Genomic DNA, 23,449 nt, shown 5'->3' with positions numbered 1-23,449 from the left:
AAGAGGGATGTGGAGCTGCTGGAGAGAGTCCAGCACAGGGCTACGAGGATGATCAGGGGCCTGGAACATCTGCCCTATGAGCAAAGGCTGAGGGAGCTGGGCCTGTTCAGCCTGCAGAAGAGGAGGCTGAGGGGGGACCTGATCAGCGTGTATAAATACCTCAAGGGAGGCAGTGAGGAGGAGGGGGGCGGCCTCTTTTCAGTGGTGGACAGTGATAGGACTAGAGGAAATGGCTTCAAACTGAAGCACCAAAAGTTCCACGGGAGCTTAAGGAAGCATTTCTTCACTGTGAGGGTGACAAAGCACTGGAACAGGCTGCCGGGAGAGGTTGTGGAGTCTCCTTCTTTGGAGATCTTTAAAACCCGCTTGGATGCAGCCCTGTGCCACGTGCTCTAGGTGACCCTGCGTGAGCAGGGGGGTTGGACTCGATGACCTCTGAGGTCCCTTCCAACCTTCGACATTCTATGATTCTATGATTCTATGAAACGACACCTTACCTACAGCTGAGTCCCGTGGTGCAGGCTGCCTGGTGCATCCACGCACCAAGGCAGGCCACCCAGAGAGGTGCCAATCCCCACATCCCTCTGTATGCCCCCATGCTGGGCACATGGCAAGACCACCATCCCCAGTGCCTTCCCCCGGCGGGTGCACAAGAGAGGACATAACAGAGCACGGCTGCCCCTGCTCATTCGCCCRCGTATGTCGCAGGCTTCCAGCCCTTGCTCTGACACAAGAGCTGTCCCAACCTCCTCCATCGTCCTTGCCGGGGGCAGCACCGGTGGCGACACCATCTCGGTCTGCTGGGCTTGGGTCTGGCTGGCGGCAGAGCGAGGGCGACGCTGTCCTGCCTTTGAGGGGGCAGCCCAGCCCCACTGCCCATCTCCCCTGGAGGTCGCCGAGGCCCATTAGTCACAGGCCGCTTTGCAGATCGATGGCAGCTTCAGGATGGTTTCTGGTTGTGGCAAGGGGACACAGAGGACACTGTGACCTGGGCTTGGAGGCTGGCGGTGGGGCTAAGCATCCAGCAGCACATCTTCACCCGCACAGAGCTCCTGCACTYGAGGGGCCGCATAACGCACAACCAGGGGCCCATAGCTCCTTGCAAGGTAGCCCGTAGACAACACATGTCCTCCTGTGGTTCCCATTCCGGGCAGAGATGGCCACAGGGTGTCCCACCTGCAAGGGCAGCCCGCGGCGATGAGTCCACGGGGCCAAACTTGAGGCTGTCTGAGGTGCTGATGACCAAAGCTCTGCAGGACTCTAGGAGCAAGGAGTCATTCTGGCTTCCCAGGGCAATTGCTACCAGTCCCCAGGGCGGTGAGTGAGACCAGGGCCAGCTGCATGTGCCTCCCGGGGCTGCTCCCTGGAGAAAAACACCGCGGGTGCGTTCCCTGCGCAGCCGTGTCCCCAGGGGCCAGCACGTGGCTGAGACACACGGGGCCCTTGGGCTGCCCAGGAGCGACCTGCGAGCCGCCCGGGAGCAGGAGGGCRCCAAGCAGGGTCTCTGCGACAGGCGGCCCCAAAGCAACGCCTGTCTCTGCCAAGGCCCTATCACCATCCCTGGCCCTTCCTCATCCCCCCCTGTGCTGGAGCAGCTCCTCAACGGCAGCACTGAGGCCACCCTGAGGCTGCTGCCGGCTTCCCCTGGCGCTTGCGAGGTGCTCAGAGGGGAAGGGGAGCTCCAGGGCACTTGCTGCTCCTTGCTGTGGGGACKGTGACCGTGGATGGGACAGTGCCACCCACCCGCTCACCCCTGCCCCATCGCGGCCCCGAGCACTCGGCTGCCTTGCTTTGCTCTCCCCCGTGGCAGCACTCCTGCAGCGAAGCAACACGAAGCAGAGCAGGGGCACGGCGGACACCTCCTGCACTCGGCTTCGCGCTGAGCTTGCACTCCTGGCTTTATTTCAGCCGTCACTTGTTATTATTCATGCCTCCTAAGGGCGGCCTTTACATTTTTGGAAAGTTTCCAAATTATTTTCCTTGGCTGCCTGAGAGGATTTGGGAGACCCAAGTGAGAGCAGCCTCTGCAGCCCTTTGCCTGCCTGCGTGGAGAAGCAGCTGCCCCCAGAGCGAAGGGGCAGTTTGGAGGGTGCAGAAGCACAGGAGAGGTCCCAGGGAGGAGGCAGCGGCTCCAGATGCCGGGACTCACATGGCAAGAGCGKGGGGGTCAATSATGTCTCCCAGGATGGACCTAGGWGGCAGGGGCATTAAARAAAAAACAAAGAGAAAACAAGGATAGAAAAAAATCAGCCGCGGCAATSGCAAAGCAGCTGCCTCGCAGACCCTCTCTGCAGAAGCCACATTTACACGTTTCCCCTCCACAAATTGGGAAAGGAGAAATTTGAGCTGCCCCTCTCTCTGCCTTTGCTCTTACACGGCACAGAGTCTGGTCAAGCGGCGCTCACAGGACGGATTTTCTTTCCCTCCCTCCTTCYCTCCCTCATAAGCTACTCTCCACACACAGCCTGCTGACGGGAGCCCAAAAGCGGCTGCTTTGCTCACGCTTCCAAGCAGATGAGCAGCCCTGGTGCCTCCAGCGGTGCTTCTCCACCAGCAGCTCCACACAGACCATCCTCGTGCCCAGGCGCATGCRAGGGAGCCCTTCTTCCCCCAAAACCCTCGTGAATTAACGGAATAAGGAGCCCTCTGCAACACAGCGTTTTCACAAAAGCTGGGGTCATCTTCTCCCCAGGGAAGACCCATTTTCCTTGGGGAGCAGCCAAGGAAGAAAACGCTACACGTGAAGCTTCATTGTGGTTTATTTTTAAGAGATGGTGAAATCTTGGGGCTGGTTCCCCACTAATTCTTCGTCCTTCCCGATTTTCTATGGCAAGTCCTGGCCTTGCTTCTGCTGAGCTGAACCATCTGTCAGGCCCAATTCTAGCGAGTGAATGAAAGTTAAACTAGAAAGATTTAATCTGTTCGAAAGCACCATTTTGGCCAAACTTATTTAACYGAAATGGCTTGTTAATATATGCGGTAGAAGAAGTCTTTCTTATAAATCTCTCAAGTACTTTATTTCATTAGCAAAGACATCAAAGACTTGTAATAAATACCCCAGCGCTGCTTTATAGTTGAACACAGTTAGGGAGGAGGAGTTGCAATTTGTAGTTAAAAAATCTGTAGTTAAAAAATCCTGTTTATACCCCAGTTACACAAAGGGGACTGAGACCCCACCCCAAGTACCTCTCTGCAAGGCATCCTCAAAGCAAAACCTGCACCAAAACAAGCTGACCAGACTTACCACGGCGTGGTGGAGACCTGGGCTACAACTGCCTCTCCAGAAGCGGTGAGGAGTGGACCTCCGTTACTGCTGCCTGCAGCAGGGGAAAGCAAGGAAAAGATCCTTTCCTGGAAAGGGTGTTTCTGAGCAAGGAGTAGGATTTGCCTTTCCAATTACCTGCCTGCTGTCCTCTGACCTTCCGTAGTCACACGAGGTTACGCTGAATAAACAAGGATCCTGCACTCAGGCTGAACGCAGGCATCAGCAGCGCCTCTACGTTCGCGGCTTAAGGGCCTCGACCCATTGATGTTAATTTAAATTTCCCCTTGACCGTCGCTTTTGATTCTCTCCAGCAATGAACTTTTTAGCTCTGAAGCATGTTCCTCCTACTCTTCCATTAAATGCTTTAAAATCAATTAAAGAGGCAGGTTTGCTATGCCAGATTTTAAGTTCCCTTTCTTAAACAAAAGGTCTTACTCACCCAACACCTCTCACAGGGACACAAACACCAGATGCAAAACTGCTCCAGTGCAGCTACGAACCAAAGCTTTTGTAATCCYGTTCTTTCAGTACAGGAAACGAGGGATAAGAATTGTAAGTGCTCACTACCTGCAATTAATTTTCTCAGAAAGAGCAGGCAAGCACTGGAACAGACTTCCTCGAGGGCCTAATGAATTTCTATCCCTGTTCAGTCAAGGTTTGGACCTCCTGGAGCCTCCGAGCAAGCTGATCCAGCTTTGAAGTGAGCCCTCCTTTCAGCAGGGGGTTGGACTAGAGACCTCCAGAGGTCCTTCCCAAACCCAAGTATTCTCCCATTCTGACGAGGCTGAAAATCTTATTGAGGTTATTAGTTTCAAAAGCAAAAGAAGGGGCAGAAGGCCACAGAATTACTGCAGGAAGAGCATCCAGCGTTGCTACACCTMGCACCTGACTCTGAAGGCAACATACGCCAACCAGCCTGCCCCCTGGGACACTTCTTCACAAAGCCCTGAGCAGTGGTCTTCTGCAAGAAACCAGCCTTTGGGAGGGCGTTTGCAAGGATCATTCTGAGATGGCACCACCATCTCCATCACAGAAACGTAACTGGGAGGGTACTTGAGGCATGACCTTCATGTCTTCACATTAACTCTTCCCTAGGTGAACACAAACTATAGGTCGAAATGAAGCTTTTGGGAGAAGAAAGACTATTCGAGCTGCTTCTGCTTCAGCGGACGGGAGGAGGCAGTTTGCTTCAAAGGAGGCTTAACCAAATGTTAAAAAAAAAAATACAGTAAGTAATGATATGCACCTTACATATGTCRGCTGCAAAGAGTTACCTGGAAGAAAGAAAATTAAGGGGATTAAAGTAAGGAACACTACACATTTGAACAAGACAAAAAAAGCCATCAACCTGTATTTGTGAGCAGCTGTGTTTCTAATTAAAGCCAGACACCACATTTGCATTTATCTTGATTGAAACAAAATGAAAACTTCAGGAATGGAGGCGGTTGCTGTTATTTTCCCTGTTAAATTCAAGCAGTAACCTTAGAGCATTTATAATAGCTACTTTTTCCCCCTGCTCCAAAGATCTCAGCACTGTCAGAGTAATTTCAATCTAAAATGCAGAGGACTTAAGCAGGGGCGGAGGAGGAATGAAGCGACCTGTCAACGCGGGGCTGAGCGGCACAGAGCGGGGAGCGGAGCGAGCAGGGCTCGCGGGGCCCTGTCAAAACAACGGGCACARAGAGCAGCCCTGCGAGCAGCTGCCTGCAAAACAAACCAGCCAAGGGATGGAGGCTACGAGACAGAGGCTGAGGGCGATTCCCTTGCAGCCACATCTGAATCCAGGGACCGGCACCCATCGCTGGCCACGGACAGGAGCACAGAGGGGCAGGGGCTACCTCCAGAGCCACCTGCATACAGGTGGGGTTGGGGGGCAGGCTCAGCAAGCCACAAACCCCCCCAGYGCTTTAAAAGGCACTGGTTTTCAGCAGGACGTGTCAAACAGCTGCCACGAGACGGAACCAATTTCCTTTCCTTCTGCAACAGTAACACAGGTGACTCGCATGACAGGAACCCACAGATACCGCCACAGAGCTGGACACATATGATCGTGCTCCCTTCTCTGCTCTTGCATTCCTACTTGCATGCCAGAGCCCACAGCACAGAAATGGAGCCCTTGCTGGCACCCCCGCAGCTGCGGGAGGCGAGGAGCCTCGGCTTCATCCCCGCCGGGCACACTCCTTCAGGGGCCAACGCCAAACCTGGTGCCGTCCCTTGGGCCCCAACCTCGCAGCTGCCCCCCCAAAGGGAAAATCTGGTGACCAAATGAGCTGCATGGCTTGATCCTGGCTCCTTTCTTGATCCTCCCAAGACCACCCGTGTTTTTCTTTTGCTGTCCTGTGCCCAGAGGGTTGCAGCCCTTTCCYGATGCCATCAGTACAGCTGCTTGGRAGGTAGCCAGAGWGCACAGCAAGTCTCCGTGCGAGCACAGCAGCGCTCAAAGCCGCCCCAGGAATCGCAGCCTCAGAGGTGTGAGGGATCAGATTAGCGGCATGAATGACTCTGAAGAGGTTTGGCTTGTAAATTAAAACACTTCCTAACGGTATSAGTGTGTGCAGGGCACCTTTGCCACATGAAGCCAGAAACAGGCACTACACCCACTAACTCCCCTTTCAAGCTTAAAAAGTACCAGCAGCAATAAAGGCAGCTCCGCTACTCATGAGAATCGGCTGCATTTTCTTTCCCCCACAGCGCTTCYGTCAACAAAGCGACAACGCCTCTTCGCATCATGGTTTATTCCCCCTCCATATGTACAATTAAGCGTATGCACAACCATTAAAAATAAGGCTACTTATATCATGGCTCCGAAAACACATTACAAACCAATTCCACTCCCCCTCTTCTTAAAACATTCAAAATACTCGGCTTCCACAGATGAATCTTCAGAGAGGGGCAAATGCAATTAGACCACGCAGGAGGTTACAGGGCTTTGGTAAGTGGATCTAGAAACTTTCTTCTCCAGCTGAGATAGTCAAGCACAGCCAGATCAATGGTGAGGAGATCATCATCCCATGACATTTTGGTGAGGTCTGTCCAGGTCTCAGGCAACTGCAGTTCATATCAGCTCAACACAATTGTGGTGGGCAGCAGGTGCCCAGACTCACGTGGACGAAAGGGTAAATTACTCGTCTCCTTAGGAGCAGCCTCTTCAGGTCAAAGCAGATGCGTAAGGAGAGGAGGAACAGGAAGCTGCCATTCTCTTCTTGATAACCAGAGGACTTCAGTTTCCAGAGGTGTCAACTTGGCTTACACATTTAATGCATCTAAAAATCAAAAGGAACAACTAAACCATATTATTATGTGATCTGAATGCAAATTGCTTAAATGTCCAGATAAGGCTTAGAGAATTTCTTTTTCCATTAGGGATGGAATAGTCCAGGTAAAAGTAACGGGAGATGCACAACTGAGGACAGCCCCGTGTGATCCTGTAAGCTCCCTTCCCAAGTAATCTGTTCCCATATGCAACAAGAGAGAATCTTCCAGCTTCAGCTTGTGGCTCAATAAATTTTATTATTCCTTTTTGCTTTTATTTCAAAGAATTTGTTTTCCTTTCATAAAAATTAGACAACCATACCACCACCAGCAGCAGCAATGTCTGTGGAGTCAATGTTGACGGCAAACAGTTCACTGGTGTCCCCAGCATACCAGAATGTCCTAAGAAGTTCATATGTGGAAAAAAAACCCCCCAAACATGATGGTTTTGGGGAGGAACATCAAGGTTGCTTCGGTTTCTTGCCCCACTGACGATCCCAGATGAACACTGTAGCGCATCAGCAGGACCAAGTACCTCATGCCTTGAGAGAAAGCCCTTCATACTAGCTCCAGTACCTGATTAATAAGAAAGATGAGACATTCAGGACAGGAATTTACGACATTGCTTGCTTCCTAAATCACTATTTAGATCATTAGGACAGGGATTGACTCTTTCTCCAGCCCTTATTCACCAGCAGGCAGCAACGTGACATGAGTGTGACAAGCACTTGGTGAGAACCTTGACTTCAGTGCCTGCTCACACTCTGATGAATCACAGCAAGATGCAAGACTGCCCAGCTGCCCCATTCCCACTGATCCCAGTATACCAGCTATCTGAAATCTTGTAACGGAGGTCAAAGATTTGCTCTTCTCAGCCCTTTCTGCTTGCACTCACACTAAATCTACCATGCTAAAATAGTGGAGTAGCCTCTGATTGCATCATCTCCCCCACCAGACACAACAGAAGAAAAATCACTAGCTGGGGAGTTACTTCTGGGTGATTTAGCTTGCGTGTGTTCTAGGTATGGCTTCACTGGGCACAGCTTTGAGGGGTCTTAGCTCTCAATACTATTGATAGATACAGTATCTACCTCTAGATTAGGCTGGGTTTAATCTCACCCTGTAAGAGCAAACCCAGCTCTTTTCCAGACACTGTCAGATCGACACACTGTGACACACCTACTCCACTGTGCTCTGATAAATTCAAACAGAAAGAGCAGAATTCTAATAACTTTGGCTGTTTACACATTTTTCTCTCTGCCTTTTCTCATTAACAACCAAAGCGCACGAGCAAAATCTGTCCTTTATAATCACTCTACTGTTGCTGCTGCATCACTTAAAGGTATCACAAGCTTATGATGTTTTTACCTGTTTTACCAAGAAGCAAGTGACTGAGATAGTAAGCAACCAACTCCAAGCCTGCTAAATAAATCTAGAAACTAGAGACTACAGTATTACACATTGCAACAGCAGAAGTAACCGTGCCACTCCAAAAGTCAGAAGTGGCCTACAGAGGAGGAAAAAATATCTTGATGCAAGTCAAATAGAGATTACTTAGGACTCTCTTCAGTCCTGAAAGAAAAAAAAAAACCCTGGAAAAGCGGCAATGTTCAGGCTATCAATCTTGTGCTGTTCTAGGGAATAGCTATTGCCACARGGACTCAGTGAAGAATCAGAAGGGGACCTCAAATTCATAAGATTAAAAAAACAGCACACGACTTTAAAGATCCCAAGTAAAACCCTCTATCGGTAACTGTTAACAAAGTCAAAACTCCAGACTCCAGGCCTGCAGTGTTAACCACCAAGCCTCAAATGTTCCTGAGCAGAATTTGGGAGCATCCTGGAACTGATGCTCTCCGAAGCACTAAGTACCAGCCTGGGTTTGGCTGCTTTTTGTGCTTGAACAGTTGTTCAACAGATCTACAAAGAGGGGCAAAGTCTTSTGCAAAATGCTCTCTATTTCGGGGCCCGACCTGCACTGCACAGACGCTGCACAATACTTACTCATCTCGAAGAGTTCAAAGCCTAGCAGAACATCAGTGTGAAACCTGTGCCGGGAGCAGCAGCGAGCGGAGGGTGTTTGGCTAACACTGTTAACTGCCAGCTGTTGCTTCCTGCCACAAAACCCAGGGGTTTTGTGCAACACCAGCGTGTGTGTGTGTAGGTGCTCGTGGCAGACAGCGCTCACGTAGAGCCTTTCAACCCAAACCAGCGTGGGACACAACTGCTTTCAAGCCAAGGCAGAAAWCCACTGGCTGTTGTGGCAACTAGGACGCTGCACCCTGCTCTTGGTCAAGAAAAACACAACRTAGGCAAGACTGGCACCGGCCCTTACATCTAATCCAAGTGGCACATAACTGCCCGGAGAGTGGCAGGGCTTCGGCAGCTGCTGGGCACCTGTCAGCATCTTTTCTACACCTTTCCTCTGATTTGGTCTCATTGCTTTTGTGCTGTCTGCTCATGCCTCCATGTGCCAGAGGCGAATATATCATTTGTGTTGCAAACATTCACAGTTGGGATGGCCTTCTCTAATGGTGTCTTCTGGCTGTACAGTTTCTGAACCTCAATCTTTACCAAAACCGGATTTAAATGTTTAAGGAGAAGATGCATGAAATAACTTACCTTAATTGTACCCTGACTGTTAGCAGCAATCAGCACATTGGACTCCTGAAAAAAAGAAGAGGTATTATCAAAACTTGCCACCGCCTTTTTCAGTAACATGGCTGGTGTTTATCTTAAACATAAGAAGTATATCTAATTTCAAAAGGACTTAGCTCTTCTAATTTCTAAGATCCTTTCAAGGCTAAAAGTCCTTATAAAAGTTTTATTACCTTAAAGAATTAGAAAGCAATAATCTTTAGTGCTTGTATAGAACTTTAAATCTCCAAAGCAATTTGCAGACATGAATTAATCCTTGCAGTCTGTCTGTGAAGTAGGCAAATAATAACAATCATTTTCATCTCTTGACAGCATATGGCAAAGGTCTCTAGTGCCTTAACTAAACTGACTAATCAATGTGACAAAACCTCCAGCTCTGAGGTCACACATCCTCCCAAGCACCAACAGCTTTCAGACAAGTAAAATAAAGAGTAGGGAGTGGAAAAGTAGTTTCATCTTCCGCACAGTTAGAAAGCCACAGCAAACACACCAATTTCAGATGGGAAAGACACAGAGGGCTGTGGCCCTACCATTATTCAGAGCAGAAAAACAGCATTTATTTATCTCCCGTCAATCAATAGAGTTTCCATTAGAGAGATGCTGCTTGTCTGCAACCAAAGGGCTCGTTACACCAGTGAGTCCCCCGGGGCAAAAGCCCAGCGTGAGGAGGGAACTAAACCTCGGCCGCCAGCCCCCACCCCTGAAGGGACCTGCGAGCTCTCAAAACAAACATACCAAACCCACAAGGCATTCGCATCGGAGGAGATGGGAAGGGGAAAAACAAAAGCCAAGTCAGCACCAGCCCGGCAGAGCTGACCTGCACCSTGCAGAGCCTTCTTCCACAGCCGTCCTTTCCAGGGCGGGCAGCACTGCTACCTGGGGCGCACACTGCCAAAACAGCCGGCACAAACTRTCGTGCCTACAGACAGCTCCTTCCTTAGACCCCTTTCTCCAGGTTCTCTGGCTGCTGCTACCCGCGCTCAGACAGACTCGCCGCAATTATGCCATCACTTAACACGTGCATTTTTAACAAACGGGATGCCTAGAAGGCAGCCGCTCCAAAGGGAGCTGCCCGGCGAGGCCAGGGCGGCTCGTCCTGGAGCATCAGAGGCAGGTCCCTCCTCGCGAGCCTGGCACATAACAAGGCAGGAGCAACGCTGCCTCCCCGCGAGCTGCTGGGGGCTGCAGAACCACCAGCGTGCAAGCAAAGGGGGGAAAAGTCTCATTCAACATCAGAAAACACTTCTCAGGTAAAAGTGGCTTGTTGGTGAACCATTGGGCTACTTTATGTGAATAGATCTGTTCATCCAYGGTACTGTCCATTAGAAGACTAGTTGAAATTCCTGATAATGTCTCACCACTGAACCTCGCAATCAAAGCTCCCGAAAGGAAAATACATCCTCAAAAGGACACACACACACTCTAACTCCCATTAATTTGCTATTTAATAGGGTCTAATCTTGTGAACTCCCCAGCTTCTGGTTAAGAAGGCCAGAATCTCAAGTGCCACTTGGGGAATGGATATATAAATACGATTTAAGGATTAATTACCTGCTCTGGGAAGCCTAGCAGGATTTTGGAGGTAGAGCAGAGGCCCAGGTAGCTACCTAGGGTACAGCTCAAGAGGCCTGAACTCCTGAGCAGAGGCGATGCAGGGCTGCAAGGATTCCCCGTTTGCATCGCGAGGGCCTGGCAACTCACACTGCTGCTGCAGTCTGCTGGGGCACCGCCGCAAATGAACTGGGGTTCAATGAACRTTTTTACCTGCTAAATAAAATAAAAGCGCCAGAGGGTAACATGCTCTGGAGTTCTTGCTCTTCAGAACCCGCTGTTGGTTCAGCAGGGTTTGAGCTAATCGCTGCTCGGTGCCTTTCATCCGCAACGCCGAGAAACAAACAGCAACAGACAGCAGCAGAATTAGCACCAAACCTGTCATCAAACCTACRGCGACTTGCTTATGAAGGCACTCTGCTTGCTTCTATGGGAACACAGGCTACGCAACTTTATTTTTAAAACCCTCTAAAGGAACGATTCTCCTCCTTTTGTGTTGCCAGTAAAAAAGCCAATACAGTCAACTCATTAAAAACCCAGGCAAGTCGTGAAGCTGCTCCGCTAGCACGTAATTGCTAGATTTGTAACTCACAACGGCCATGTGCGTGTTGAACCGGTCTTTTGTCAGGACATGTATGAATCCAGGTATTTCTTGTTTGCCTCCCTGTTGCGGTTTTAACATTACTGGGCAGGGGCCATAAACTCTTGCTTTGGATTTCTTGATYTGTAACAACGGTTTGCTCGCACAGCATGGTTTCAAGGGCGCTCTCAGATGGCCTCCAAAGACAACCATATGGGACAATACATATTGTTCCTACAATATATGCATCCAACTACCCCAGGCAGGAAAAATATGGSATCCCTGTCCAATTTTACTGCACCTCTGCCTGTAGCGCTTTGTCTATGCAGGGCTGAAAGGTGAAAAGGTTGGTCTGACCCATAGGTCAACTTCCCTACGGAAGCCAAAAGCTTCAAAAGCAGATGCAGGGAGTACGTTGGGAATCCCCTCGGACTAAGGTGTACTCAGAAGAGAAATYAGTTACTGTGAGTGAGTCTAAGCAGGCGCCTTAGTTGAAACTTGCTATAGGTGGTTGGCAGCTGCAGCCCTTCTTGACAGAAGGGACAGAAGGTGCCAGCTGCCTTTGTTAAAACAAGCTTGAAGGAAAGCTCTCCCAAAACATCACAAGATCACGAGACAAGGGCTTCGTGTGTGCCAAGCTTKCCTCCACACAGCTGATTCGAGCATCACCACACCCTGCGGAAAGCAACCTGATGAAATGCAGGTTCTCCAGACATCAAGGTAGATAAGAAATGATAGGTGGGGACGCTGTGCAATGCTCTCAGGTCTCCTGTGATCAAATAACATGGCATTTCAACAAACTGGGGACAGCTGTAAAACTGACAGGAGAGAGTTTAAGCGTTTTGGTCCTGTCAAGTTAGTAGAAAAGAGTCAGACTCTGGRGACATCAGAAGAAGGTATCATCTTGCTTCTTGGCATTACATCCACATTTAGAAAAATTAATTGCCAAATGTAGGTGCAATTTGGGAATCACTTCAGAGATTGACATAGTGACAGTTCCAGAACAACTCTGAGATGTTCTGGGGCTGAAAGTCTTTTGCTGAGACCACTCATGAACAGTCACCACCTCACAGCACACATACAAAGCCTTTTTCCTGAACTTCTTCCTAAAGCAGGCATGGTGGTGATTGGTCTACAGTTGCATTTGATGATCTTGAATGTTTTTAGGAAATACGGAAGATTTGTGATGAACTCTAACCCTTCTGAGCATCAAGGAACTGTTCTTCAGCCTTCCCATAATGCTGTCACTGCAGATCACAGACATTACGGGTGGAAAAGACCATAACTGGTCTGCATCCAGGCTCGAAGCATACCCAAAGGGAAGCAGGTGTCAGGCAAAATGAGAGGTGTGAATCAGTCCTGAGAGCAAAAAAGATTAATCAGACAAAAGCACCTCTGTCCCGAACCTGACATGTTCTCATCTCCTTCAGAGTGGCAGCTGTGGCATAACGGTGAATATCACTGGTGAATACGACACCAACAAGAACYTTCAGAGCATTTCACTCCTGGGACTGGAAGAGACTTTCACCATCTGCTCAATTAGAAGCAATTTCTGCATCATATTCTTGTGGAAAGAAAAACACAATCAAACTAGTGACTCTTTCGATTCAGTGGAGTGATAACTGGTAATAACTGGGTTTTGAAGCACTCTGATTCTTTTCCTCCTGGCTGTGGATAGCCTCGAGTTGGGGAAGAGGGAGGAGAAAGGCAAGCTGTGTGAGCACCTGCAGTCAGCCAGAAAGCGGTCAGTATTAAAAGAATCAGAAATGCTCTGGAAGTTTCATGAAGCTGGAGGAAACTCAGCCAAGCAAGCCCTGAAACTCGCCTGAGCTGCCTCACTCTAGCAGGCAGTAAGTGACAGCTGAGGTGGTAGCATCCTTGGCGCTTTTGTACAAGAACACATGGCGGGGGCAAGGCGAAACTAAACCAAAGTCAGTCCAGATGGATGGCTATTTAAAACTGCAATCGGGGCACACACATGTCCTTAGAGGGACACACTGATACTTGAGCAGACTCAACTTTACAAAGCAACTGAAAGCTTCAGACGGGAGCTAGTAGCTCAGCTGCAAGCTCATCTTCTGCATACTCAGCCACCCACCTCGTCAGAAAGGCTTGTTAAAAAAAAATATATATATATATATATATATATATATAAAAATCTACAGGTAAATATTTGTCTTCCTTTTTCAAACACAAAATAAAGAGCTTCCAAAATAGAAAGGATGAGGAGCAATTACTCATACTTGTTTGTGAGACCATTCCTCCTTGTTACCACAGAAGCACCAACCCTTTTAAAGTTAGAAGTTGTCTCTCTCAGGTGCAAGCTTGCCTGAGGAAAGAGTTGGAGCATCGTCTCTATCCAGAAGAATTCCTGATGCAGATTTTTAAACGTCTCTGTGCATTCATAACATGGACTTCTACAGCTTGGAAATGCGGTGGTGCTGTGAAATCAAGCTTAACAGGAACAAAGGCAGGAACACCCGTAAGGGTGGAGAGCACAAAACCCTTGTGGGTAACTTTCCCTGGACTATAAATACCTGCAGACAACGCAGTCTGTGCCTCACCGATATCCCCCATTTACTGCACAAGTAAAGCCCACTCTCCTCAGACGTACAGCACACTAAGCCCACACCTTAGGAATGAGTTTTCTGGATTTGCAACTACTTTTTTTTTTTTTTTTTTCCCCCCCTCTCCCTACAGATTTACAGTTAGAATTCCTCAGGATCTTCTTCTAAATTAACTTCTTCTCACCTCCCCCTCCCAACAGCCACATTTGCTAATGAAATGGCTGGTTTGTCAGCACTTCTCTTGCAAGCAGACAGACCCACTGCCAACTGACTGAACACGTACTCAGGGGAGCGAGATACTAACCAAGCAAAATCGTCAGAACGGGGAAGCACAGGGGTGAGACAATGCTTGCTTTGTATTTTTCACAGGTTGAATAAAATTATGCTGTTGAACTAAATCCACAGGTGCTATCTTCATAGAAGGCCATTTAGAACTTTTAATGGGAAAGCTACTAATACTCCTTAATAAAGATGGTGACTGTTATTCAGCTGCTTTTGGGACTATCAACCACCTGCAAGACAAATTTCACTTTGGGCTTTTGCCATTGACCCCACGCACAAAGCCTTCTTGTACATCAAGATGTGTGAAAATGGTTCCACAGGAGAACGCTGGTGCTTGATTACACTTCGCATTGCAATTAGCAGAGTATAATGCCTTTGCACCCTAAATCCCTGAGATTTGGTTATTTTCTTGTTGTGCGACTCAAGTCAGCTTTTTTTCTGAAAGGAAAATTACAGATTTTAACCTACGAAGCAAAGCGAACCTGCAGCACACATCATCGGAAGCCTTAAAAGCCACACAACTGCACTAAATCTCCTCCCAGCAGAATAAAGCTGCACACAGCTTTCCCCCTTCCACTGCAAGCCTTAGCAATGACTACGTGCACGCTGCAATGGATAAAACGCAGTGCACTCCCTGTTATCTCTCTGTTCTGGAATTTACATTAGAGGACACTGTAGCCACCTAACAATAATCCCTTTTGACCAATTTTAATGGAATATTATCTACACTATGAACAATAGGCCCAAGCAGAAATTAATTACTTCTTTAAACTACAGCAGTTCTTAAAAGAAACAGGTCTCRCATACAAAAGATGTTGAACCAAGATACTTGAGTAGAATAGAAACTCAAACTTAATTTAGGCTTTAAGCATGGAAAAGAACACACGTCTAAATCTTTTTTTTTTTTTTAATCTTCAGAAATTGCATTTTTATCCCATTCTGAAGGTAATTCCTCTGCACACACAGAGCTCAAGTCTCCATAGGATATCTTGTATAATCCTTACCCTACTTTTTCTACAGTTCTATACTTTCACCTCCTCACTATGGAGGCTTTTAAATTATGTTTACTGACAGTTCCACTTTTTTTTCCCCTATCTTTTAAACTGTTTCTCTTGATACACGGAATATATCCCTCTTTTTTGCTTCAGTGAAGCCTCCCTGAAGAAGCAGTCTCCTCAATTTTGGATTTTACACTTAATGTATTTTTCTGCTTTTATTCAGCCCAAACTCAGGCCAAGAAACTACTCTATCTGGAAGCTTATTTGYGAGCATATATACCATGGCCTCTGCATTCACAGCATATGGGTGCACAGAAGAGCATTCAAAGGCTTGCTGCAAATAAGTAGTAAGCTGCTTCTGAGCCAAGGGAGAAATCACTTCTCCTTAACATGAACTTTCTTTTCAGTCCATAGCTCTGAAGAAAACGAGATCAACAAGTCGACGGGGGACTAGGCTAGAAGAAAACAGAAACATGTGTGTGCATGGAGCTGTACACAGGTAGCTCCCTATTTGCTCATCTTGATGCTGCCTTCTGGATTCAAAACGGAAACTGAGGCCCACAGGATTGGAACAGTGCGGAGCAAGATGTGGAAAGACAAGAAAAAGAGCCACGAACGCCCACTCTAGGAGTTGCTGACATATCACTGGCAACCACCTCTAATTTAGTCTGCAGCGGAAGTGCTTTTGATGAGCACCTAATTTATTTAGGATTTGAGATGAGAACAACTTGTCGGAGGCTCGTTACTTTGCAGCCACACGGGCCAGACGACACAGCTGTAAGAGCTGTCGCACGTTCCCCGCCAGGCGAGGCAGGCACACACGCACGCTAAGCTCGAGCTCTGTTGGCATTGATGTAAAACGACGCACACGCACAGGCACACACCCCCCCGCTCCAAGGACGAGCTCTCTCCTCCTCGGCAAGCGGGGATGCTCAGCTCTGCTGCGCATCTCTCTATGACAAGGTCTTTCAAGGCGCTGGTTTCCACAGCCATATATCCTGGGATTTCCGACACTCCCCATAAGCCGGGAGCTCAAGGCCTTGAATAAAGTGTCAGCAGTATATAAATATAGCTTGCAATAAGGCCACAAAAAACGTATACAGAAACATGCAACACATTAGCATCAATACTGCAAAACCACAGGAAACGCTGAGGCATTGTTTCAGTGAAAACAGCTTTTAGCATCTATTCTCTTAATACTTAACCCCCCTAAGCATTCCTTTTGCAATCGCAGATAATGCAGGGCAGTACTTGGCTTGACAACGGCACAGACTAAGAACTGCATCCTTGCTGCTGGCACGTTTTTTCTCCCTCCCTCCCTCCTCCTGCTTCTCCCGTTCATTGCACTCAGTCATTACACCACGCCACGGGTGACAAACCGAATCTCTCCCTCACCAAGGTCATGCCTCCCTGCCCACCAGTGCTGTAACACGGCAAAATGAAGCCACGGGGTGCTATCTTCTCTCCTGCTATCACTGTTCCACAGGCTTCCCTCCCAAATGCTCATTCCAGCAGATACTGAAAGTTTGATCAGAAGAACATGCCACCAATGCCTAAGTGTTGAGAAATTAAGAACCCAGTTATCACTAAGTGGTTAACTCGAAAGCCACCCGAGCGTGCTGTCAATCGAGGAGCGTTAGATTTTGATTTGTGTTCAGATCAACTGCAAACCCCCAGGGATCAGAAGCTGTATATAGAAAACAAGAGAATGTGAAAAGCTTTCTCAAACCAAACTACCTCCAATTAGACGGTCCACCCACCCTCCAAGCCCAGCCTAACACAAGCACCTCACAGCCMGGTCCCCAAGCACAGCAAGGACCACCACTCCGAACTGGGCAGGGGCTGGGGCTGGCAGGGGACGAAAGCAGAGCCTGGGCTGCCACGAAGAGTGAACAAAACCCCAGAGCCTCCTGTTAGGGTGCAACTCATGTTATTAGTGGGACACAAGCGACGCTGGTCCAGCCTGCAGCAGCTGGTGATGGTCCACGTCAGCAGTTTGGCAGGCACATACAGCCACGCAGGTCCTTTCTTTCATGCTTTCTCCTGAATACACAAAGCCAGTATTACGTGCCTTACTGAAAGCCACTCCTCCAACTGCTGGCAAGTGCCTTCTACCAAGGAATCACTGCTAGGCCAGCACAAAGCTCCTTCTTAGTGCTCTTGGTCCTGGTATTAAATCAGGTCCTACRTACGAACGCTAAGCAATAAGTCATTAGTTGGGCAGTCTCCTCTTCCTCTCCCAGTGCTAATAGTTTCAGCCTTAAACAGGTGACTGATATAGGCTTATGAACGACCTAACAACCTTGATATTAGCATTTTAAATTMTTAAAACTTAATTCTATTATGCCAATAAATAATGCACATGTGCACATTTAATTAATAATCCAATCAGTAAAAACAACTTAGCAATTACACAGCATATTTTTATCAGTGGAACAAAAGGCACATTACAGCATTAATTGTCACAGACACTCTGGCGAGGTACCTAAGTATTATCCTTCTTTGCCACTTGGTGAAACCAAGGCAGTGCATTCAGTGGATTTGCCCAAGGTTAATCCAGATATTTACAATGAGAAGCTGAAGACAGAAAGCAGAGAGAAATATTACTGAGGTTTAATTCTCCTGACAAACATTCTGTTTTGAACTGCAGTATTTGCTTATTTGCTGAAAAGTAATCCATTACAGCCACATTCTTCTTCCAGCCCAACCATGGATACAAACTGCTGTCAAACATRTGGAATATCCTTCCTAAAGCACACTAGCGTGACAGGCGTGGCTGAGTGCAGTGGCTTGGATGTACTAGTAACTCAGGGTCTTTGAAGAGCATTTAATGGCTCTTCTCACCCCCAGCTTACCCCTATGAATACGCCGAAGCTCTCCAAGTGGGACACTTACAGCAGGCCCRGGAACAAGACCTAGACCAGCATCTTGAATCTTCCAAGCTCTCTAATTACTTCTACAACTCTCGTGGAGTTTTCCACTAGGGTCTCATGTCACGGAGTGTGGGAGAAGGGCAGGTAATCCTGCTTCATACTACCTCTCTGCTCACAACATGCTAAGTAGCTATGCACCTTGGTAAATAAGAGGAGTCCCAGTACACTCCCTCCTTCACAAGCCCATGGTTTAACCAGTGTTTCAAGTCACCCTGAACCTCTCGCCCTCCACTCACGTGCAGGAGATGACTGTCACAGCAACGACGGTACCTCTGCTTGAGCRTGTGCTCCTCCGTGCATGCACCTAAACAGGTCTAGATTCAGCAGCAGCACTTGCTTCCTCTATTTTGGTTCTTAAAAACATGGGAGTTTCATGGGAGTTGGGCTACAGGTTGAAGACAAAGCCAAAACATCGAACTTAAAATATCTGTGGGGCTGGTATTTTTGACAGTGTCTGGCAGCAATCTAGAATTCAATCCACTAGCCTCTGTGCTTCCCCCAGATTATGATTTATGTTCTGCAGTCTATGATCACATGCTGTGGAAATCCTTTAGGTTTTACCGATTATCACGCGGTGAAACATTTTAGATCCAGATGATGCCTCCTGCTAGTCTCCTTAATCCACATATTGGCCTCTCAGCAAAACTGCCTCAATTTACAGAATTTCTCACTGCAACGGAAAAGACTCAGATCCGGGCCATCTTTGACAGCTGGATCTGTAAGATTAAGCAGCCACGTCAAGTCTCCTTGTGATGGGAGGAGGCAGAGCAGTATGGCCCGTAAAATGCTGCTGTCTTTGGAGCAAACACAAAGTCAACACTGTCCCAGCACAGCTTTCAATCTGGGACAGGGCTTCAGAATACTATTGAAAGATGAAGTGACATATAATTTATCTGCCTAGCTACAGTCTAGGAATGTGTTTCTAGAATTCCTAGAATTCTTCCTAGGAATTCCTAGGAAGGAATGTGTAAATCTTGACAAGTACTAAGGTACTAAAGGCAGCCATTAGACAGGGTGGATATAGGCCAGACCTAACCACTGAGGTCTTGCAGCTGCGTAACTGGTGGGAACGTGGGCTGAGCAATGCCAAAGGATGCAGACTTGAAAGAGAGAAATGTTACTAAAGGCCTGACATGACACACTCTGTGCAAAGCAAAAGCAGAAGTACAATTAATGCATTACAAACCAAGGCAGTGGCAATCCATACAGGAGAACAGGTTAATCATAAAAGATGTCAGGAAGGACTAGGAGAGCTGAGATGAGCCAGGCTGCCTGGGTCACTAAGAGTGAAAGGCTTTGGCAGAAACTCATGAAATGACTGATGGAGTGAGGAAATCAATTTATTTAAAACTGATAACAGATTCATACTCTGCCACTGCTCATTTTGTATGGTTTGGCTGTCAAGTCTTTGGGGCAATCAGCTGTCACTTACTACATGTCTGGGCAATACCTAGCAAATTCAATCTCACGCCGATCATAGCTTTTCTGCACTGTTCTAATAGTAAGCACTAGCATAAGACTGTTCTGACACACAAATGCAAAAAGGGCTCAAATAAGGTCTTCAAGGCARTCTTAATTCCAACACATAATTTGCTGGCTTTGCTGTAGCTGTAATAATGCCTCTTGCCTACAGTCATGCACTACCCAAGTGCAATGCCAGCACTGAATCCAGAACCAAAGCAAACACTGGTGCTGCAGTGACAACAAGGGCATCTTGGCAGCTCCCGCGTGGTATCGGCACGTGAAGCTGCAATGCAGAGAGCTCTGAGGCCTGGGCTTGGGGCAGTATCAGCCAGAGACTGGATACACGACCAGAGATCCTCACAAGCCTCCTGCTGAGCAGCAAATGCAACCCATGCTATCCAAATCCAGGTGTGTGAATTTGGTCCTTTTGCCAGTCCTCTGACTTGCCTTCCACAACTCAGTGAACTTTCAAGATTCTGGACAGATGCTAAAACTCCATCCGTTGCACCAGCCTGGGAATGGGCATTCCACAGGGATTCAAGTGCCCAGATAAGTGTGAAACACATTAACTATTCTGAATGTTTCGCTCACACCAGCTGGAAAAGAAATATGAAAAAGAAATAAGTGTTTTTGCACAGTTTTCAGCAGGCTGGAAAGGATGTGAGGTGTATCAGGAAAGCGAGAAGAGGTTTCAGTGGAAAGACACAAATTCAAGGACCTATAAAGTAATTTAGAACCTTCTGTGTTCTTCTGTGGCTTTTGTGTGCTACRGAGGTGAGATCAGCAGACCCACTGAGAGAAAAAGGACAAAAAGGAGAGAGAATAAATAAATAAATGATTCAAGGCACAAATACTATTAATGTTGGCAAATATGTAAGCTTCATGAAATTACAGCTCTACTAAATGCTGTTTATAATACTAAATGCTACTTATACCATATGCTGATTCAGGAAAGAAGAATTTAGTTTGAAGAATGGAAGTTTAATTATGGTAAAACAAAATTTTCCAATAAATTTGGGATAGTTCATAGCTTGCTCTCTTTCAGCATTCTGCAGCACTATGTCCCTGAAGCCTCCTGCAACTCGGTGCAAACTTTACCATACTACGTGGCCTTCTCTAGTCTCTAAAAACAAGAAGCTTTTCTCAAAATGCTGTTTCAGAAGTCACCAAGTGAGCAATTCACCAAGTAAGCAGTTATAAATTTTCACTGGTCAGGGCATCCTACAAACATGCTAGAAATTTATGTAGGAGACACGTCAACAAATTTGAGTTTGACAACGAAAAACGGTTAGAACCCACACATGCAAACAGCAGGTTTTGATGATATCCAACTGTGTTTAATATCACAAGTGCAATTCTAACTAGCTATAAAAAGAAAACGCAGTTCCCTGTACATATTCAAGTCATAGTTACTTTTGTTAAAAAAAAAATTACTGTCTTGTATTCCTGTACTGGATGTAATCACTGATAAAGAGGGGGTCAGGCTGAGCCGAGTGTCCTCCCAACACCCCAACCACCTTCCTTTCCACCCAAGGAAGCCAACAACTGAGAACAGGGCTTGTGTCACACTGACTCATGGCCAACGTCGTGCTCAGAAAGCAGTATTTTTGGTGACCACATGCAAAGGGGAGTGGAATCAAACAGTGCTACGAYTGCAAAATTGTCAGGGCTAGAGGCATCTTTCACTTGCAAATTATCAAAGATGCCAAGGTCTTTCTCAGAAGATGTCCCGAGGCCCAAACTGCACAACCTCAGGGCCATTTTCCAAATCATATCACTGGTACTGGAAGTACAGTGAATTGAATTTTAATAGGGAGCAAAGGTCTGTTTGTACATAAAATAAGAATGTCATTAMACAAATCCATATAAAATAGAGATAACACTTAATAGGTTGCTTCTCTRATATCCTACTGATGCTTTCTCTATCATATTTACTTAAGGGAAGAAGAGTTTGGGAAGAGAAGAGAACTATACCTCTGATGACAGGAGGGCACAGCTTTACTGCCATGAGTTAGCTCTGCAGAATGAGCTCCTCAAAGATTATGGTGACTGTGCATCATGTGAAGGAGTCAGCTGGGCTCCTCTGCTTGCTTCCCTAATCCCATGCATCTAAAACATCCCAGAGGCCAGAACGGCAAGCAAAATAYGAGAAATGCACCTGAGAAATCAGAAACTGCTGCATGACTCAACTGATAAAAATACTTTAAAAAACAGAGGGTGTAAAAGAAATAAAATCACTGCAAACGGAGATTAAAATCAGAAGAAAAACATAGGATGTTTTTGACTAGTTCATCAATCGTGAGAAAAAAAAACAAACAAAAAAACCCCAAACCAGATACACAGTTCTTCCAACTAGAGAGAAATTGTCTGTTCTTTCATTTACTTTCCACTYTCTCTCCTCAGCTACTCACTCACCTTTCTGTAACTTATACCTCCTCGAGGAATACCAGGAGGTAGCCCTTGAGTTCCGATCTCATTTGCTATTACGCTCATCACAAGACATAAACGAGCACAACTCGTGGGACTCGCATACCTGGCATTCTCCACACCAGCGGCTGAAAAGTCATCTGAAGCTCTGCATGGGCTTTTTCATTTATGGCTATTAAATAACTTGGAGAGGACTTGCCAAGCTCAATCTGCAACCCCCCTTGGGCTTTGTAAATAATAGACTGACAGTCTAATGGTCTAAGTACAAAGACAAAAGAGAAAACACTACAGGCTTTTATGTCTGCATAGGAGGGGTCAAGGACTAGAAGAACAAGGACTGTCAGCACTGAGGCCCTAAAACACAAGCGCGCAAAGCAAAGCAAGGCAGGCAACARGTGAAATATGGACGCACCAGAAGAGCAGCAACTGGAACTTGCCAGTTGAGTCCCRCTAAAAAATAAATGCTGCTAGCAACCTCACTTGTAATATAATGGAATGTTTTAAAAAGGGAAAAAAAAATAACCCCCCACCAAGGCAAACGGGGGCTACCAGTTCCTTAATCAGCTGTTAAGGGCACAACTTTCTACCTACATAGCTGTGGCCACTTCTTTCAAAACTGTCTCACTTCTGCAGAGCAGGAATCAGGTAGTAGGTCAGCACTTAATAACCATCCTAGATGCCAGAGAGCACCTTTAACTCCTACCCATTTCCCTTTTAGTGTCAGTGGACTTGTCCAGCAGATAAGACTTGTGGAGAGGGAACGAGTGCGGAGCAGGAGGCCGTGGCAATGAAGCAGTGGAAGCACCAACTCCTTTCCACGGATGGTGAGGCCCACCTCAGCGGTGGCATCCAGGAGCACAGGCAGAGCAGAGGGCTCCCGGCATCCCGGAACTCTCTCCCTCGGGGATGTGTCTCTCGCTTGCTCTCAGAGAGGGACAAACCTCAGGCCATGCAGTCCTGCTCCACTCGCATACCCTTCCACAACGCAAATTTCGTGTGTCCCTTACAGCCAGCTTGCTAAACCTAATGAGGTTAAAAAAAAAATGAGGCCAAATAGTTACGGTTATAGTCTTATTTAAAAATACAGAGCCAGACGAACTCCGGGCAATTATGCCTAGCTCTGGAAGTTACAGAGCAAGCCTTGCCTAACGTGCCACATAGCGGGAGCATTAGGGCCGCRCTGCGGAGCGCTCTGCCGGGACAGCGGCAGGAGCCACCGGACGCGGGGCAGCACCCCACATGTCTGGAGGGGAACGATCTGCGCTGGCCGGCTCTCCTAAAGCAGACAGAGACCCCCACTTCACTCTAGGAAGCTGGCAACAGTGGACAAAAACCTCTTCGTTTGACCACACAGCCGGTCCCAGTTGGTCCCAGCAGCTTCCAGGACTAGAAAGCTCTGTGATTGAGAAGGCCTTTTGTTACACAGCCTTTTTAYCCCAGGCTTCCGAGTACACGAAACCTAAATGAAACAT

At 47.4% G+C, this 23,449-nt stretch overlaps 1 protein-coding gene and 1 non-coding gene across 2 annotated transcripts in view; both read right to left on the bottom strand.

The window, feature by feature from the left end:
- Positions 1-6,838: 6,838 nt before the first annotated feature.
- COP1 (COP1, E3 ubiquitin ligase) overlaps positions 6,839-23,449 on the bottom strand; it is a gene marked incomplete at its 5' end in the record, with an annotated part of 115,412 nt that continues 98,801 nt past the window's right edge. Inside the window, 2 exons of the mRNA XM_026039846.1 lie at positions 6,839-7,093; positions 9,140-9,184. Coding sequence (XP_025895631.1) covers positions 7,076-7,093; positions 9,140-9,184 — 63 coding nt within the window. The remainder of the gene's footprint in view (positions 7,094-9,139; positions 9,185-23,449) is intronic.
- On the bottom strand, positions 23,216-23,342 carry LOC112947712. Its single transcript, XR_003249468.1, has one exon.

This window comes from Nothoprocta perdicaria, unplaced genomic scaffold, assembly GCF_003342845.1.
Source record: "Nothoprocta perdicaria isolate Ctin4 unplaced genomic scaffold, notPer1 scaffold_243, whole genome shotgun sequence".
Lineage (NCBI taxonomy): Eukaryota > Metazoa > Chordata > Aves > Tinamiformes > Tinamidae > Nothoprocta > Nothoprocta perdicaria.
Note: the sequence above shows the minus strand (reverse complement) of the source record. Positions and strands in the feature narration are given on the sequence as shown.